The 20633-nt window shown below is 45.2% G+C and overlaps 1 protein-coding gene across 5 annotated transcripts in view; it reads left to right on the top strand.

Moving 5' to 3' along the window:
- Positions 1-20633, top strand: part of KCNT1 (potassium sodium-activated channel subfamily T member 1) — a 201463-nt gene that overhangs the window by 62091 nt on the left and 118739 nt on the right. For 3 of the 5 annotated variants that reach the window (XM_081180028.1, XM_081180029.1, XM_081180027.1), the window contains exon 1: positions 18397-18694. The exons of the other annotated variants lie outside the window; for them this stretch is intronic. In XM_081180028.1, the coding sequence (XP_081036154.1) occupies positions 18543-18694 (152 nt within the window). In that variant the 5' untranslated portion in view covers positions 18397-18542. Of the gene's footprint in view, positions 1-18396; positions 18695-20633 lie in introns of those variants that run through there. 5 annotated transcript variants of the gene reach the window in all.

The following is a 20633-nucleotide window of genomic DNA, read 5'->3' as shown; positions in this document are numbered from 1 at the left end:
GCATCCTGATAACATCAGCACTCTCTTCATCTGGAAAGCAAGCTGCTGGTCCTCAAAACTGCTAGAAGCCAAAGGAGTGGCAGGTGAGGAGAAGTCAACAACCTGAGGATATCAGCACCTGCTTTTCTGTCTCATAGATATATTTAGTGAAGGGGTCACCAATGCTGCACCCATGGGCACAATAGCACTCTTGAAGTCTTCTCTTGTTGAACACAAAACATCTGATGCTTTCCCCCTTCACTGCTTGCATCTTCACTATGTAGTGTGCGGGGGTTACCTTCTTCTCCCTTGCAAGGTACATAGAACCCCCAACCGGGACATAGATCTCAACAAGAGCCTAATGATGGCAGCTTCTAAAGCTAGCCCAGGTATATATGCTCTTCTGTGCCTGGGAATGGGGAACCAGTGGCTCTCCAGATGAGTATTGGCTATGCTGGAAGGACTGGTGGGAGTTTGGGGGGGTTCTACAACATCTGGAGGGCCACATGTTCATCCCACTCCTCTTGGACGAGCTTTCTCTTCCACTGTACAGTGGTACCTCTGGTTCCGGAGGCCTGTTTGCAACATGAGCAGAATGCAATCCAAGTCTGCACGTCTGTGGGTCACGATTTGCCGCTTCTGCGCATGCACATAACATCATTTTGCGTATCTGCGCATGCACGAGCCACGAAACCCAGAAGTAACCCTTTCCGGTACTTCCAGGTTGCCGCAGGACACAACCTAAAAACACTCAACCTGAAGCAAACATAACATGAGGTATGACTGTAGTAGATATGCAAATAGACCACATGTGTGAACAGTGACTATCAGGAGGGTTAGGCCCTGCAGTAACGTCTGTGCCAGCTCTAGGTTTAAGGAGACAACAATTTTTAGGGCTGTGCACCAGATTTGGTGGAGGCCTGAATGAATTGAACTGATTCAGAGGGGGGTCTGGGTGTTACTTGAGTTTGGCTGAGGCAACCCCAGATCGCCACAAGTTGGGTCAGGTGGCTCAAAGTGAAGCTGGATTGTCAGGGGCTGGGGTCAGGGAGAAAGGAGATGCAGGTGTTTGGGCAGGAAGAAGGTGAATATCCAAAAAGAGAGGTGAGACCATATTGATGGTTGCATCTTTCCTGGAAGATGGTAAGGGTTGGTGGTGGATGCCTTTGAGGGTGGTGTCGCACCTGGCTTCTTCATTCTCCCACCTGGCACATGGCACCAACACAATGCACACACCACAACACAGGATAGAGAGTGTTCAGTCCTTTGGGTCAGGTTGCTGCTCCTTTGTGAAGAGTTTCCATGCAGGAAAAGCAGTTGTGAAGGAGCAGTACCCCATGGGATCAAACCCTCCGGATCATGGCCAGGATGGGGGAAGAAGATGCAGAGACACCAGTTCACCCCCCCTTGTGATCTTATGTTGAATATGGGTTTAAAAAAAACCAATTTAAGCATCAGCCCCCTACCACTGAATTGATCCAGGGGCAGATCCAGGGTGAGTGGTCCCTTCATTGGCTCAAGACTGCTTGGCCCCCTATGGGGCCACAGGGCAGATTTGTGTGTGTGTGTGTGTGTGTGTGTGTGTGTGTGTGTGTGTTTGCACAGACCTATTAATTTTTGGATCCTCCTTTAGATCCTTCTTGGCCGATCCGAGTAGAATTAGCAGAGCAAGTGGAGAGATAAATGGCTGAAGTAGATGAATTAAGCAAATGCAGAGCTCTTAATTAATTAAGACAATCTCCCTCCAGGGGAGATAAGAGCTCAGTTCTGTGATCCCAGGAGCCCTCATGCTGTTAAGTCACTAGTGCAGGAAACAGTGAAATGAAGGAACCATTTTTCCCTGTGTCTGGGGTGTCTCCCATTTGGCTTCTACAAGAAAAATAAGCAGATGACCTCTTTTCAGGGAAGAAACCCATTGGATCTGAACAGCCTCTTGCTGCAATTAGGCTTTTATTTATAAAAGCATATTTCCAAACTTCCAGCTCTTAAATAATGTCATTGTGGTCTACAATAAAACCATTAAAATATCGTGGCATTATAAAACCAGTTCTGAACCAATTCTTTAAAAACACTTGATGGAACAGAAATGTTTTCAGCAAGTGACAAAACAAGAGGGGCCTGTCTGATTTCAGTCGGAACTGTGCATGGATTTATTTAGAGCATTTGTAAGTAGCTCCTCAGTCAAAAAGGCTCTCAGACTGGCTCTCGTACCATGCAATCAATTTTTTAAAATAAAAAGGTAGTCCCTGTCTGCAGGCTTATAATGTAAAAACATGATGCACGAGGGAAAAGGGATGGTGAGGGATAGGGGAAGAATCTGCCATAACCACCAATTCTTTAACAGTTGTTGTGGTTGTTTTAGTAGTTTTATTAAAGATTTTATTGGATTACAAAATACATGCATTGTTTCTATTTTCAGGTTGTAGAGTCTTTTCTACAGATTAGTTACATTCAATGTGAGACATTAATGTTGTACACAGTATAAGGTTGGGGGAGAAGAGGGTGGGGAGAGGGTGGGTGGTAAACTTACTTTTTAAACTGTATGTGTGAGGTTTGTGTGTCAGCATCACTTGTGTAGATTCCCTTTCTATTCATTTATCAGTTTTCATTGGAGGCAGGAGTGCCTGATGGAGTAACTTTGACTCCCCCCCCCCCTTTGTTAAAAAGGTTTTTGGAGTTATAGCCCTGCTTATCTGCAAGAACAGGGGTCAGCAAACTTTTCCAGCAGGGAGCCAGTCCACTGTCCCTCAGACCTTGTGGGGGGCCGGACCATATTTTTTGGGGGGAAATGAATGAATTCCTATGCCCCACAAAGAACCCAGAGATGCATTTTAAATAAAAGCACACATTCTACTCATGTAAAAACACCAGGCAGGCCCCACAAATAACTCAGAGATGCATTTTAAATAAAAGGACACATTCTACTCATGTAAAAACACACTGATTCCTGGACCGTCCACGGGCTGGAATGAGAAGGTGATTGGGCCGCATCCGGCCCCCGGGCCTTAGTTTGCCTACCCATGTGCAAGAAGATGCATTGTGCTGCTCTTTCAGATGATTATTTAGGTTGCTCACCCCATTTGCTGTTGGCTATTTTAGAAATACATGAAAGAGTTGCTGACTCATCTTGCATTTGAGCTTTTCAGTGTGTCAGTTCTGTAATGGGTCCTTGGCAGAGCAAAGCAGCTTAGCTTCTCCTTTGCCTAACACAGGATTTGAAAATAATTTTTAATGACTGTGCAAAAATGGAGAAATTATCTTTTTTCTCTAAGCTTTTGTGTAGCTCACCCTAGTGAACCATTGGTTTTTTTGGCCTCATCTGGCCTATGCAGCCTTGGGAAAGGGCCGTAGCTCAGTGGTAGAGCATCTGTTTTGCATGCAGAAAGTCTTGGGTTCAATCCTCAGTATCTCCATGTAGGGCTGGGAGAGATTTGTTGCCTCAAACCCAGGAGAGCAACTTCCATTTGGTACGGACAACACAACTACATGGACCATTGAGTCTGCCTCAATATATGGCAGTTCCATATGTTCCTATATTCCAGCCATGAATGCTCAGCTCCCAACTGATTCATGTAGCACTGACTTGAACACTACTTACCCAGTTCATTTTCACCAGCATTGGAAAACATACCCCCCTTTCATCACTTTTGAAGAAACATATTCGTGTTATTTCAGTGCTGCTTGATGCCTTTTTCATCACCCTGTTTGCTACTGCACATCTCAATGAAGTTTGCTTGCCCTCATTTGCCATTGAGTCTGGTTGTGGTGACCAGTGTGTGTTCTGGCCCATGACCGCAGAATCTGAAGACAGACCAAAGACAGCACTGTGCTAGAGACAATCATTAGGCTAATTGCTAAAATGATGGTTATGCTGATGTTGCACTGTTTGTCTAATTATTGGAAGAGATTTTAACTACATTTCTTGGAGAATTCCACTGGCGATGTGCCACTGTTGTTGATTCCCCTGACAGCAAATCAGCTTTGCTTACAAGTGGCTGACCAGATGCCTGTGGAAAACTTGCAAACTGGGCGTGAATTCAATAGCACTTTGCACATCTGTATTTCCCATCAACTGGTATTCAGAGACACAATGCCTCTGACACTGGAGGTAGAGCACAGCCATTATGACCTGTAGCCATTGTCCTCCATGGATTTCTCCAATCCTCTTTTAAAGCCACCCAGTTTGGTGGCCATCACTGCCTCATGTGGGGGCGACTTCTACAGTTTACCTATGAGCTGTGTGAAGAAGTTTTTTCTCTGTCTTGAATCTTCCAACATTCAGTTTCATTGGATGTCCATGAGTTGTAGTGTTATGAGAGGAGAAAAGCTTTTATTTCTCCACTTTCTCCATGGCACACATAATTTTATAAATTCCAATGATGTCACCTGGTTCTCTTTCTGTAAACTAAACTTTTCTCTAAATTTCAGCCATCTTCTGAACCCATTCCTACCTCACTAACATCCTACACTCTTCTCCCTCTTCCCTTTTTTCAGCTGTCAGCCAAAGTCTTGTCACCAACACAACTATCATGCCATGCTTCCTTCCAGCTCTACCATTGGGCTGATCGAGGTAGTTGCCACAGACAGCAGATGCTGAGGACCAGCAATGAGCTGTTGGGAGACAAGGTGGTGTAATCATTCCCTAGAGGGCAGAATACTGTCCTGTCACCTACATTGATGAAAGATTCAGCAACTTGTCCAGTCACCTTCCTTACATGGATTGGGGATACCATCTTGTCCTTCATCTCAGGATGCATAATGTTTTAGGCCAGTCTTGCTTCTAACTTCTATTTACTTTTTTTTTAATGATATTTATTAGAAGTTTAAGAATTACAGAAAAAAGAAGAAAAGAAAACAACAACAAAATTGACAAGACATACATTACAATACATAAAAGGAAAAGCATAAAAAACAATACAACAATATAGGGGGGGGGAACCAATAACATTAAAACACACATCCAATGTTCCATATCTTTATCTTTCATTTACTTGTTTCATCGACCTCCTCACACCTCCCTTTTTGTATTCTAATTTAATTAATTGTTTCAGCAAATTCTTTCCATCTTTGTCAATTTTTGTTATATAATTTATCTTAATGATCTAACCTATTAATTAACTCAGCAAGTCCTTTCCATCTTTCACTATATTCTGTCATTCAATTTACCTTAATTTATTTAACCTTATCTTACCATAAAAAACCTTAAAACTTAATACTTATTTGTACATGACTCCTTATATCATTTCTACTAAAGCCAAATAGTTTCATTCCAACATTTTTCCTAATACTCGTTAATTTTACACTAATTCTCAAAATAAATTTTTAAAAACTTTCTTCCAATCTTCATCCAACGTCTCTTCTTCCTGGTCTCGGGTTTTGTCAGTCCTTCTTGTCCATTCCATCTCCATCAACCTGGTGATCTTATGTCCGAGGCTCTTAAGTCTTTTCCATGTCCCTTCTGCAGATCTTCTTGTTTATACCTGCACTTTACTTTGTCTTTTGTTGATCTTTTTCTTAATTTCTTTCCTTTCTCATTGGGGGGTAGGTCTCGGGAGGACTCCAATCCAAAAATATCTCCATCTTCCCTCAGCAGATCAGCCCATTCCCCACAGTCCCATTCCCCACAGTCAACACTGTAATCCAGAAAGTATTTAAAAGCATGTTTCAAAGTCCTTCCAAAATTAAGAGCCCTCACAACTCCAGACCCCCCCCTGGTCCACTCCAGATTCAAACTTCAAGAACAGTGGCTTATGCTCCTGCAAGGCCTCGAGTCTCTCCATTTGTGTTACTTGAGATTCAACAGCAACCTCCTCCATTATCTTCTGCACTTGCACTTGCCCTGTCAAAACAGGTTCCTGGGTTGGTTCCTGAATGGTTTCTATATGGGTATTCGCTGTTTGTCCAAAGTTTTTAACTGCAACAGTCATCAAATCCATCTTCTCGTGCATCTGCTCCAGCAAAGCGCTTGTCTTGCAAAAAGCAAGCACCAAAACTTCTTCTAAACACATTTTTATTCAAGGTCAGAGTCTGGTCTCACGATCCTAATCTTCACAGCTGTGAAGTCCCCAGATTGACTCCAGCAACAATTTAACAAGCTCCCTCTAGAGGAGACAATTTCTATTTGTATCCATCTTTTGAAAGCAGGACCAACAAAAGAAAATTACTTTCATTTTTCAAATATTTTGTTTCTTTTGAATGCAAAAGGCAACATTGGAATCAATTTGTTTCTCTTTTTTAACTATCTGTCAAAAGACGTTCCATTCACAGTCAATGAACTTCCCCATAAATTTCTGTCTCTGACACCCCGTTCCCAGGTTTGAGACGGTGGAAATTTATCTTTCTTTACTCTCTCTCCTGCAGGCTTGAACAGTCAAAAATCCCCCCCCCTTTTCTCCTGCTTCCAAGAGGGGTTTTGGTGGTAATAACTGAAGGAAATTTAGACCTTTATATACGACTTTCCAGACTTTAGCTTGCAAAGTTTTTGCTTCAATCTATTTACAAAAACGGGAGGCGGACTTCCTGTTTAGAACCTTCCCGCTTCAGTGCCAAATTAAAATGTTTCTTAATCCAATTTTCCGTTCTACTCACGGGTACTTGTTTAGTAACTTCTATTTACTTTCGTGTTCCATCAACTAAGCACCCACTGTTCCTTCTCTCCAAACACAACACCCTCCTCAAACACAGCACATTTCAATGTATCTTATTCCAAGGCTCAGAATGGGTTGAGTTCTGGAGGGGTATCTGGCTTCTGCTGTATGTATGTGTTTCCCTAAATCTAAGTGCTTTCTACTGTTGACTCATGAACAGCTGGTCCTCATCCATTTTTAAAAGACAGCCTCTGCCAGACATTGCTGGCTGATACTGAGCAAGCATTGTTGCCTCCATATAACCACATCACTTTGGCTACTTTTGATCAGTCATCAGTCACTCTAGAACCTCATGGAAGGATGTATCCTATTAAACTTGCTGAGAAAGTCTTGAGATCTTGATGGTCCACAGTATACCCCCTCTCTGTCAATTAGAACTTTTTCTGGACATTGGAGAAGCACAAGCTGTCTGGTTTCTCCTCTCCCTGGTAGGCTGGCTGAAGGTTTTCTCCACTGTGTTTACAGACTGGCTAGCAGCTTTAAACTGATGGATTTAGGGAGCTGGTAAGTAGTAGTATTAGCGAAGTAAGCTTGCAATGAATGAACAACCTCCCAAACCCTCTTGCTTCATCTTTCTCCGAGATCTTGACAGTAATAGAAAAGACAGTGATATTAATTCTGTTGGTGGAAGATCGATGGCTGGGGCGGCATTTATGAAGCACTTGTGTTAATAATAAATAGACCCATCTTCAACAGTGAGATGGAGGCCTCAACACCATCTGGTTAACAGGCTGTCAGCAGAGCCAACAATTGTACCTCTCTTTTTTAAAAAATAGTTTTTCATTAGTTTTCAATTACAGTCCAGTAATAACCTCATTATAACAATACCAATTTATAATACAATTATTAATACCAATCCTTCAAGTACCAAATTATATAATTTAGTTAAAGTGGCCCCCTGCATGCTAAATTTGATGATTTGAGCATTTTTTTTTATTTCTGCATTCCAAAATCTTATTAGTTTCCATTAAATTCTGGTCACAGAAATAATCCCTTATACAACAACTGCAATGTTAATAACTTCTATTCGTGTTGACACATTAAATGATTCAAAGAGCTTCAAGTGAGGAACTCAAACCAGAGTGGTACCTCGGGTTGCGAACTTAATTCGTTCCGGAGGTCTGTTCTTAACCCAAAACCATTCTTACCCTGAGGCGCACTTTCACTAATGGGGCCTCCCGGTGCTGCCGTGCCGCTGGCATGCAATTTCTGTTCTCATCCTGGAGCAAAGTTTGCAACCCGAGGTACTACTTCCGGGTTAGTGGAGTTTGTAACCTGAAGTGTTTGTAACCCGAAGTACCACTGTATATCCTTGTTCTTCCTGTGTGTGGCAATTATTCTGTCCGAGGTGTTTCTTCCTGTCCTTGTAAAATGTTATGTCTTTCTTTCCCCCAATTGTTGCTCTTATCAGTCATGCCTTGGGTGGAGCGGATATCCCATTGTTGTTCCAGAAATTTCTCCATTGCTCTGTCCCATGCTTCATTGTTTTGCACCAAGAACTTTAACAACAGCTGCAAAAGTCACTCTGTCACAGTAAATAAACAGTTGTCACCATTTACTCCCCTCAGCCTGGTAAGAAGAATGATCTGTCAAACTGCACATGACTCAGTAAAGAACCTTGGCAGCTCACAGACTCCTTTCATCCTTCCTTCCAGCTGATTATCCTTCCAATTAAATTAAATTCCAAGTCCTCTTAGTTCAGTTCAGTTCAGTTCAGTTCAGTTCATAGATAATAAAGGACAGGGAAGAGTCAGCTCTAAGTTTCCATCGTAAACCTTTTGCAGATTAGAGCTTCCCTTCCTTTTTCCTGTGTTTTTTTTTACCCACAAAGTTCCATTCAATGTTATATTCCATCCTACTTGTACAAATATAATTTGAACTAACATTCAGAGGAGGGTTGCTGAATCATAAATTTAGAGAATAAAACTTTAAATAAAGAAACCGTAGGCTCCCCTCCCCCCCATCTTTTGCACCAAATGAAGTCTTATCTCAAATTCAAACCTCAAAGTCCTTGCAGTTGGTTTGTTCTGCAGTTTGTGATCTCATCTCTTCTAGCATGTGTCTGTACTTTAGTCCAATTAAGCTCTAATTAACAGGGCAACCTCTGCTTCTTAATGGCGGCATTGGAGGGTTTTCGGCAGGTGAAGTGCTTTTGGACTCAGCGCTTCCCTGCCCCCCCCCCCACATTTCATGCCAGAGCAAGAGTCAGGTACCCAGATGAACTGTGAGTGAAGCCCACTCCCCCAGTCCATGGGGGGAAATTTGCAAGGATAATTTACCCCCGATCATCCTTATTTTCACTTTGCCTACGTTCCCCCACTGTCGTGGGGGCTGCCTCCATTAAGGCAGAGTGGAACTGGAAGCTAGAAATTGTACCTCTCTGCAGGCATATCAACCTCCAGAGCTGAGCTCCCAATGTAAGAGTGACAGGTTGTGATCAGCCAAACGTGGGTAAGATGAGCTGTGGTGGCCCAGTGTAGGAAAACTCTGGCAAGGGCTCCTTAAAACAGCTCTGTGGGAAACAGATATTCCAGGGGTGGAGATTTTCCTATTATGGCATCCTACCAATTAAAATTAGCTATGCCTGTTGGATTTCTACCACACAGCTGTACATAGGGTGGGGTCTCCTGCCAGAGTATGTGGAGACCCAGCACCAGAATGCTATGTGCTTGCTTATGCCAGAGGATAAATGGAATTTCCCTGTTCTACTCCTTTATTGCAAGAGTGGAGACAGACACTCAAGTCCTGGGATCATAGATGGCCTAAAAGCCCTCCCTGTCCAAGGCACAATCTCAATAGGGCCAAGGCCCCCTCGGCCCCCTCAATATTTGCAGGAAGGGGGCTGAGCCTCAATGTTGTGGGGGCAGAGGAGGCCTCCTCCTGATGATGGGTGCACTGTGTGATGTGCCCTACCACCACCCTCCTGCCCATAAACGTGGCCCAAACCACATTGAACCGCCACCGCTCGCCTGTTGTCTTACCTCCACTGGCTCTCTACCACTGCAACTAAGCCAAGTACACCAGCACAACAAAGCCTCCATTGAGGCCCGTTGCTGCTGCAGACGTACTTCCAGAAGCCAGGCCACGCTTCCAGAAGTACATCTGCAGCTGCAGCAAGCCTCAATAGAGGCCTTGATGCCTCAATGGAGGCTGAGGCCTTGCCCCAGTCACCACTGCGGCAGCAGAGGAAAGATGGTGGGCAACAGGCAGCAGTGGCAGTTGGCCTGCATTTGCAGGCAGCGGGTGGCAGTGGTGGGCTATGTCGTACTGCGCATGCATCATGAGGAGTCAGAGTGCAGAGCGCAGCATAGCCATAGCTGTCAAGCGTCCCTTATTTGAAGGGACAGTCCCTTATTCCAGCGCCATGTCCCGCTGCTGTCCCTTATTGATGGATGTCCCTTAAATGATGTCCCTTAAATTTCAAAGGAAGCAGCTCCTCTCCCTCCCTCCCTGCCGGCCAGGGAGGAGGGAGGCTCCAACTGTGTTGCTTGGCTGTGTTGCTCACCCATTAAGAAGTCTAAGAACGACTGGGGGTAGAGCTTGCATGCCTTGTGTGCAGCTAGTTAATGCAAGCTGAGGGGGTTTTTGAATGCTGGACGCCATTTTGGTGCACGTGCTGCTGCAAACTTTGCAGTGCAAAGCCAGGCCAGGGAGCCATCTTAAGTTGAGGCTGCATAGGCCTTGTGGTGCATGTGATTCAGATTCTATTCAGTTCAACCTCTGGTTACAAAGTTGGTTGGACAGTGTTCTCGAAGCTACCAGCATGAGTTTGACCAGACTGCAGGAGGACAGGAAGACTGGAGTGCCTGGAACAGGTGAGGCTGCAGGTCCCTTATTTTGGCTGCTGGTCCCTTATTTTCAAGGCTGCTGGTCCCTTATTTTCAAATCTGTAAGTTGACAGCTATGAGCATAGCGTGTGCATGACGTCATGATATCACGTGCACATGTGCAATGCTGGGCCCCTCCAAAATGGGGTGCAAGTCATGCCTCTGCATCTACACATTCAGAATAATGTGTTTATAGTTACAGCCTTCCTGGCAGTGGTTTCTTGTGTCTATTGGGACTGGTAGGGCAGAAGGCAAGGAGACCAGCAGCAGATGGCTACAGAGACGACAGAGCCAACAAATTCTAGTCCGTCCCCCCCGTCATCTTTCCTATTGAGTTATATAAAGGACAACACTGAGATAAAGGAAGAGTAAGTTGATAGCCAGGGCCATCCTTTGGACTGGTTGTAAGCAAAAAGGCAAACCAGTGGGGCTGGTGAGGGCATGATGAGGTTGGTGCAACAGTGCCCCATTCACACTGATGAACCAGACTCCACAGCTTCCTGGGATTGTATCACTCCTGAATTTAGGTGGAGGACTGCACTCTGAAAACTCCCTGACTGTGGAAACCTAGGTGTTCATGGGGAATAGGCTGATCTCCCAGATATGCTAGGTTTCCTTATGCAATGAGTCAAAACAAAAAACCACTGCATGGAAGAGCATGCCATCATGTGATTCCTGCCCCTATCTTCATAAAGTCCCTGGGGGCCTGTGCCACGCAGATCATTCTGGATGTTTAGTTTGGTTGTAAGATGCCAAAAACAGCAGCGAAGTGAAGCTTCAGCCCTTCCAAATAATGTGCCTGCAGTCCCCAAAACCATGGTTACTCAAAGTGAATGCCAGTTTCATTTCCAAAATAGACGGAAAAAGCGTCATTGTGTGTAATCTATGTAAAATGTGTTGGTTTTTGCCTCTGTGCCAGAGGCACCTGTGTGTGCAAAAAGGATGAATGGCTCCATCACAAAATCAGAAACTTGGGGAGAAGGGGAGACTATTATGGGGGAATTATGATATCTTTGGGAGTACCAAAATGATTGACATTCTAATTCTGTTTCTTTCTCAGCACTCAGGCAGGAATCTATTTTTGCTCTCAAATGTGACTGAGTACAGATATGGATAGTGAAGAAATCCATGATTTTGTTAGCATTTGAATGAGACACAACTCAACTCACATTTTCCAAAACAATGCATAAATGGGAAACATGGACTATCCTTTTAAATACTATCCTTTTAAATTTGCAGTTTTCCTAATTTTACATTGCATTTCTTCAGCTGAACAGTGTGTGTGTGTGTGTGTGTGTGTGAGAGAGAGAGAGAGAGAGAGAGAGAGAGAGAGAGAGATTGCTTCAGGTCCTGCCCATCTCCCCACTTGCCCCCCAACTGCTGTATGAGGTTCCTGGCAGAGGGAAAATTCTATCTATCATCTATCTATATCTATCTATCTATCTATCTATCTATCTATCTATCTATCTATCATCTATTCATCTATCTATCTATCTATCTATCATCTATCATCTATCATCTATCATCTATCTATCATCTATCATCTATCAATCTATCATCTATCTATCTATCATCATCATCTATCTATATCTATCATCTCTCTCTCTCTATCATCTATCTATATCTATCTATCTATCATCTATCATCTATCTATCTATCTATCTATCTATCATCTATCATCTATCTATCTAATCTATCATCTATCTATCTATCATCTATCTATCTATCATCTATCTATCTATCTATCTATCTATCATCTATCTATCTATCTATCTTTCTATCTATCTTTCTATCTATCTATCTTTCTATCATCTATCTATCTATCTATCTATCGTCTATATCTATCTATCATCTATCATCTATCATCTATCATCTATCATCTATCATCTATCATCTATCATCTATCATCTATCATCTATCATCTATCATCTATCTATTTTTATCCCATCCTTCTGCTAGGGAGCTCAAAGCAGCATACATTCTTCTCTCCCCCCCCCATTTTATCCTCATAACAACCCTGTGAGGTAGGTTAGGCTGAGAGTGAGTGACTGGGCCAAGGGCACCCACTGAGTTTCATGGCTGAGTGGGGATTTGAACCCTGGGCTCTCAGGTCCTAGTTAACTGCTATACCTCTAACTGCTACACCTCACATTCACCTGCCCAGGAGGGGATAGAAACCTGATCTGGCTGGCCTAAAAGAGTTCTGAGTTGGTTAATGGGAATCCCCAAGGTGGTTTTGGCTTTGAAGGTGCTGATGTTCCTTTCAGACTGACAGCTTGCTTCTATAGCCCCTTCCATATCCACTCAGATTACATTGGTATCTCCAGTTAAGAACTTAATTCGTTCCGGAGGTCCGTTCTTAACCTGAAACTGAGATTCCACTTTAGCTAATGGGGCCTCCCACTGCCACTGCACCGCCGCCGTGCAATTTTTGTTTTCATCCTGAAGCAAAGTTCTTAACCCGAGGTACTATTTCTAGGTTAGTGGAGTCTGTAACCTGAAGCGCCTGTAACCTGAAGCATCTGTAACCCGAGGTACCACTGTATATGATGTCGAAAGAACAGTAACCATGGAGTCCTCTAATGCAGGTAATGGCAGACTTTGGTCTCTCATATTTCAGTGGTTCCTTGGGCAGTGCTAAAATTTGTTGCCCCTCCCCACCTCTCATGCTCTGTTCTATAGCATTGTTTGGCACCCCCTGCAGTGCGGCACCCAATGCGACTGCACGGGTTGTGTTATCCTAAACAGCCTCTGATGCAGGTGTGGAGAAGCTTTGGTCCTCCAGATGACATTTGACTAAAACTCCCATAATTTCTCAGCATCAGCCCTGTTTTCTGAAGCTGATGGGAGCTGTGGTTCAACAACATCTACAGGGCTGAAAGTTCCCCCTCTAGTGGAAATTCACCCAGGCAAAGATTTCCAGAAGATTTAAGACCTACCTAGAATGGATAACCTTTGCCCATGGGTTGCATGCAACTTTTAGCCAAATTCTATCCTTTACCCTGCTGCTTATCCTGCTTATCATCTTCAGTTTCTAAGCAGTGTGGAGATGGCATTTTGACTGCATCAGGTTTCCTGGGGAGCTGAGGCTTTTACTCCTCACCCCACCCCCAAGTGATTCAAATACAGTCAAAATAAGTGCCCCTGCACCCATGTGTTTGTGTGTGTGTGTAAAGGTGTGTGAGAGCAAGGGAGCGTGGGTGCATGGGTGTGTTTATGCTTCAGTGTGTATTTGGGGAGGGGGGTCTCAAAATGGAAGCCCTGCCCAAAACTCCACCACATTTCAAGAGAGGCTAAATAGGAATTCCCATCCCTACTGCTAGGCAGCCTTCCCTGCCAATTCTCCCTCTTCCCAAGTGCAAGCAAAAAATTTTGAGAATAGGGATTGCTTAATGGAGCCAGGAGAGGCATTTGCTGGCCTCTCCATCATGAGAAATGATGCTTTTGAGCATCCTCAGAAACGTCATTATGTTCCAGAAAGCACAGGATATCAATCTGCATCCTTCACTGCTGTGCCATTTACACCAGGATGATCTGATTGTATGTGGTACAGGAACCATGGTGGAATTTTGACCCCTCTTCCCTGCAGCCAGCAGAAGCTGATTGGAAAATGACACGGCCAGATCAGTGAATCACACAGAGATGCAGCCAGCAGTGGCTCCACTCTAGGGATGGGAGCTCTGGACCTGCAGAAGACATTAATTGTTTAATGATTTGATGCTGCAGCACACTAGTGGCTCTCTTGTTAGCATGCCACCAAAAACCCCTCCAAACCCAAAACCCCGCAAAGACCTCACAGTAGTATGCAGAAGCAAAAATAGACACACATGTGTTGTCGTTTAGTCGTGTCTGACTCTTCGTGACCCCATGGACCAGAGCATGCCAGGCACTTCTGTCTTCCACTGCCTCCCACAGTTTGGTCAGACTCATGTTTGTAGCTTCGAGAACGCTGTCCAACCATCTCGTCCTCTGTTGTCCCCTTCTCCTTGTGCCCTCCATCTTTCCCACCATCAGGGTCTTTTCCAGGGAGTCTTCTCTTCTCATGAGGTGGCCAAAGTATTGGAGCCTCAGCTTCAGGATCTGTCCTTCCAGTGAGCACTCAGGGCTGATTTCCTTAAGAATGGATCGGTTTTTTGTTCTTGCAGTCCATGGGACTCTCAAGAGTCTCCTCCAGCACCATAATTCAAAAGCATCAATTCTTCGGCGATCAGCCTTCTTTATGGTCCAGCTCTCACTTCCATACATCACTACTGGGAAAACCATAGCTTTTACTATACGGACCTTTGTTGGCAAGGTGATGGCTCTACTTTTTAAGATGCTGTCTAGGTTTGTCATTGCTTTCCTCCCAAGAAGCAGGCGTCTCTTAATTTCGTGGCTGCTGTCACCATCTGCAGTGATCATGGAGCCCAAGAAAGTAAAATCTCTCACTGCCTCCATTTCTTCTCCTTCTATTTGCCAGGAGGTGATGGGACCAGTGGCCATGATCTTCGTTTTTTTGATGTTGAGCTTCAGACCATATTTTGCGCTCTCCTCTTTCACCCTCATTAAAAGGTTCTTTAATTTCTCCTCACTTTCTGCCATCAAGGTTGTGTCATCTGCATATCTGAGGTTGTTGATATTTATTCCGGCAATCTTAATTCCGGCTTGGGATTCATCCAGCCCAGCCTTTCGCATGATGAATTCTGCATATAAGTTAAATAAGCAGGGAGACAATATACAGCCTTGTCGTACTCCTTTCCCAATTTTGAACCAATCAGTTGTTCCATATCCAGTTCTAACTGTAGCTTCTTGTCCCACATAGAGATTTCTCAGGAGACAGATGAGGTGATCAGGCACTCCCATTTCTTTAAGAACTTGCCATAGTTTGCTGTGGTTGACACAGTCAAAGGCTTTTGCATAGTCAATGAAGCAGAAGTAGGTGTCTATCTGGAACTCTCTAGCTTTCTCCATAATCCAGCGCATGTTTGCAATTTGGTCTCTGGTTCCTCTGCCTCTTCTAAATCCAGCTTGCACTTCTGGGAGTTCTCGGTCCACATACTGCTGTATGTGCAATGATAAAAATGTGTACAATGATACACATGTACAATGATAACAATGTGCCCATAAGTTGCAGCCACCACTGATTGACCAGTTTAAAGCAGGGGTGGGTGATCTCAGGCCCAGGGGCCAAATGCCTCCTCCCCAGCATCCCTTTTTAGCTCTTAGCCCACACCCCTCTCCCCAGCCCACACCCCTCATTGGCCTTGCTTCAGACCCAGAGGATCTAGCTGGAATGTGCCCTTCAGCTCTGATCATGCCCCTTGCTTGCCTGGATGGAGGACAGAGAGGGGTAGGTGAGTGTGTAAAATCTAGCCTACTATACAAAGGTAACAATTCCCATTCATTCCTCCACCTTCTTTTACCTCTGGTCCTGCCCACCATTAGCATGTGGCCCTTCAGAGGCTACTCAGAAGGAAATGTGGCCCCCAGTCTGGAAAAGATCCTCAACCTCTGACTTTTAAAGCTTTTAGGGAGTGTGAATTATTGTGCATTATTTAGTGGCTGTGAATCATTTTAGCTCACTTGTGCCATTTGGGAGTTACTGGAGTAGATTAATCAACTAAAAGCTTTTAAGCTGATTAATCAGTGGAGCCAGGAGCCAAGGGCACACTTGCCTATTTTATGTCTGTGATTCAGGTGTGCTACCCTCCTAGGGGATGGGAAAGTATATAGGAAAGAGAGCTTTCCCTTCCAATGATGGGCAGTGGCTTTTGTTTGTTAAATTGCTCCCAAGGATGCAAATTTGGCAGAAGTGTGTATTTAAATCCAAATTATAGGGTATGTGTGAAGTACCCCACTGCTGTGACCTTAAAAAGGCAAGTCCTCAGACAGTTGGTGCATGCATGCAAAATGTAGATCTTGGAGGGGCCGGTTCAGTGGTCTCCCTAACTAGAAACATTTATATTTCTAGCTAAAAGCTAAGCCAGTGTGCTTACTGTGAGCAAATCACTGGAGGCTACTTCATTAGGGCAAATGTGGTACTGCTAAACTAACCTCAGTCTGCTCACCCACCCCACCCCCACCTGCCTCCCTTCTTAAAGGTAAAGGTAAAGGGACCCCTGACCATCAGGTCCAGTCATGGCCAACTCTGGGGTTGCGGCGCTCATCTCGCTTTATTGACGTACAGCTTCTGGGTCATGTAGCCAGCATGACTAAGCCACTTCTGGCGAACCAGAGCAGTGCACGGAAACACCGTTTGCCTTCCCACCGGAGTGGTACCTACTTATCTACTTGCACTTTAATGTGCTTTCGAACCTTACATCCATTCCAGGGGTTGTCAGCACTGACTGTCAGCCTTCTCCTTCTCTTTAGTTTCAGTATTGCCCTTATAGAACTCAAGCCGGGAAGAGGAGGAGGAGGAGAGGGAAGGCAAACCTAAAACAAGTTGGCTCCTTCTGTCATTGGCTCTGACGCCCCCTGCTGTTGGGCTCCCTGCCTTCCACCTCACTAGGCTCAGCAGGCACCAGCTGCTGCTGAAGTAGACACTAGGAGGCAATTCTCTTTAGGTGACTCCACTTGCATTAATGGCATCAATGGCTGATTCATGCAGGCATGAATGCAGATAGGCATCACACCATGCTGGTTTGGAAATGAAGAGGAAAGCAGATTTAATATTTTATTTTATTTTATTTTAAATCATTTATAAACCACTGTTTTTTTTAAAAAATGATGTACAATATAAAAACAACCAATACTGGCTGGGGTTGATGGGAACTAGAGTCCAACAACTTCTGAATGGCTGCAGCTTCCCCTTTCCTGCTTTAGCAACTACTCCCATGTTGTCTCTCTTGCTTCTGTTGCCAAAAGTGTGTGTGTGTGTGTTGCATATGTATATCTAAAGATAAAAGGTAAAGGGACCCCTGACCATTAGGTCCAGTTGTGACTGACTCTGGGGTTGTGGCGCTCATCTTGCTTTATTGGCCAAGGGAGCCGGCGTACAGCTTCTGGGTCATGTGGCCAGCATGACTAAGCCGCTTCTGGCGAACCAGAGCAGCGCACAGAAACAGCATTTACCTTCCACTGGAGTGGTGCCTATTTCTCTACTTGCACTTTGATGTGCTTTTGAACTGCTTGGTTGGCAAGAGCAGGCACTGGGCAATGGGAGCTCACCCCGTCGTGGGGATTCAAACCGCCGACCTTCTGATCGGCAACTCCTAGGCTCTGTGGTTTAACCCACAGCGCCACCTGCATCCCCATATGTATATGTACACCAGGGTAACTGGCAGAATGAGGCTTTCAAGCACAGCCCTCTCTCCATCCTTCATTCAAGCAAGCCAGAGGCATTATCACAGGTCAAGGACACAATCCAGCCAGGCAAAAGCACTCATGTCATTAAGGAGGTGGAACAAGCCTACTGAGATGTGTGATCTGGGGAAGAGTCTCAGGGGGCAGATAGAGAGGATCAGAGGACCACATTCAACCTACCTGGGCCTGAGATTTCCTGTGCCTGTACAAACTATGAAACTGCACACACATGGTCAAAATTCCTGCCTATATTTTGTTGTGGGTTGCACCTGATGACCCTTTGACCGCCTTCCAATTCTATTACTCTATGTGGGGTCTATGCACAGGTGCAAGGCTATAGGGTTCTCTACGGCTCTTCATACAGTGCTCTCTGATGAGCTCCTGCACTTTAGCCTTTTACCACTACAGCCACTGAAAAATATCACCTATCATCATATTAACTGGTCAAGGCATTGGAAGTGCCACCAGCATAAATCTTATTAGCCAGGGGAAGCACTTTCTCTTCTCATCTTGCCACGGTTCCGCTGCATGCCACCTGATTCATTGCACCACCATGCCAGCCAGAGCCTCCCTTCATCAGTACCACAATAAATCCACAAGGGCAGGATTGTTCCACTGTGCAGCTTTGTCTGGGGGGGCCAAGTGTGTTGTGTGCCTGGGAGAGCGAAAATGGTACGTGCTTCCCGCTCTCGACCCAACTGCATTTCGAGCAAAGGATTGCTATGAGTGAAAGAGCAAGAAGAGAGAAGAGTTCTTGCTGAGGGGGGAAGTGAAGGCAGCCCCCATCTCCGAAGAAGCCTCCGCGATGGCCAGGGCAAAGCTGAAGAAGTCGCCATCCGAGAGCAATGCTCACCAGAAAACCATCCCGCCTCTGGCAACGACCGAGGATGTCCCGGGGGTCAGCCCCTTGCTACCCGCGCGGAGGCTGGGGTCCTTGGGCAGCGAAACTGGACACAGGTACTGCAGCATTGCATGCCTCAGTGTGGAGATGACCACCCCCGTTGTGGACTTCGGACATAGCAAGGAGCCGAATGGGTTTATTGGAGCAAAAATGTGGAAAATTGGATTCCCCCTCCCTTTTATTGTAAACCCACACCCATGCTCCTTAACATCCCAAACCTGTTTTTTTTCCCCTGCGGGAGGGGGGGGGTGCCATTATTAACTAAGACCAAAGATTCCAAAACAACCAAACCGGGATGAGATTCAAATAAACATACAAAACTGCTGCATGCCAGTTATTGAAAATCCCGAAAGCGTGACTCCAGCCCCTGTTAACTTGCAGTGTGCGTTAATCTGTGCGAGGGGTGGGGGTGGGGGTTGCTGAAGCCCTTTCCCCCAGTCTTCCCAATTTGTGGTGTGTGCTATTATGCACCATCTTTGGAAGCTGTCTGGGGAGGCAGGAGCACACGGTTTGGAAAATACACCCCTTTGCGTAAAGAACCTTCCCTCTTTCGCGCTCACACCAAGGTTTGCATGCAGATAAAGGAAAATTAACCAGGGGAAATAATCAAATCAAAAATGCAACACTATCTCCTGGGTACACATCTGTTAACAGGCAAGCGATGGGCAAGCCTTTTCTCCGAAATCGGCAGGTGTTTTTGCATTTCCTTTGAAACCGTCCATTTCACTTGGGCGGTGGGGCGGGCAGCTCACAGCCTGAATGAATGATCCCAGCATTGCAGATAGATGCAGGACCGAGTTCTCCGCTTTACCTCTGTTCCATGGCATCCCTTTTCCATCCTTTCTCTTATATCCATCAATCCTTCCACAGCCCGCCTACCGGCATGCTCTGTCTGTCTGTCTGTCTTCTCTAAATCTTGAAACACTGTATGTACTGCATATATCACTGGATTGTAAAGCGAGCTGGCGCCTTTTATTCATTCCCCGACTGCGAAGGGGCTCCATGTAAACAAGGCAGTGCATGAAAAGGATTGTCTAATTAGGCGGGTATTTCCTTGTAGGGGGAGGGGATCTACCTGGTGTGTGTTTGCGGGCGGGCGGGCAGCGGGAGGGGGTGTGGGAACAGCAGGGCACATAGAAAATCAGCTGTGGAAATAGCAGATCTTCGGCAGGGCAGAAAGGCACCTAGGTACTTGTTTGCTTCTCTGAATGGATGAGCTGAGGCTGGTGGACTGTTCTTGGCAAGGGTGGCGATGGACAGGTGCCAGCAGCAGGGCTGAGTACCACTTGCAGCTCCTCTCTCCGTCCCCCACCCCCCTTGAAGCAAAAGTCAGCCATGCATTAGGTAGCAATGTGTATTACTTCACTGACTTCCAAATGCGGTAAGCCAGTTTTGCACCAGTTTTGGACCTTCCTGGTTATTCTGCTGAGTGAGGCACAGGAAATCTACCCAAAAGAGGGAGTTGGAAAGAACACCACTTTTCCAACTTTCTCCTTTAGCTCTAGGTACCTTTTAAGGCAAAACAAGGTAAGTTCCCTCAATACCTCATGACCAAGGGGGCAGTGAGGTGCAGAAAGCTCCAAGTTTTATAGACACTAAGGGAAGACCCCAAGTGTGCCCAAGGACCCTAACAGATGCCAAATTGCTGACCCCTGCTCTGTAATGTGTTAATTGTGCCATGAGACTGCACTCCCACAATGAATCAGGACTTTAATGAGGGTATTATATGTGACCACCAATTTTTTTAATAGGGAATTCTACCTGCTGAAATTGTATTAGTGGTTGGTTAGGGGGAAACATCTCATTACCAGGGAACCACCACTGAAAAGGCTCCCTTCCTACAGGCTACACTGCCTCACTTCATTAGATGGCAGTGGTGAACCTGGGAAAGGCTCTTTCATGAAGAGTCTTGAAGACTGGACACTTAGGTATGGGAAGAGATGTTCCTTTAGGCAATCTGTTCCCCAGCCATTTAGGCTCATCATTGATATACTG

The sequence above is a fragment of the Podarcis bocagei genome (assembly GCF_964188305.1).
Source record: "Podarcis bocagei genome assembly, chromosome: Z".
Lineage (NCBI taxonomy): Eukaryota > Metazoa > Chordata > Lepidosauria > Squamata > Lacertidae > Podarcis > Podarcis bocagei.
This window is presented reverse-complemented; position numbering and strand designations above follow the sequence as displayed.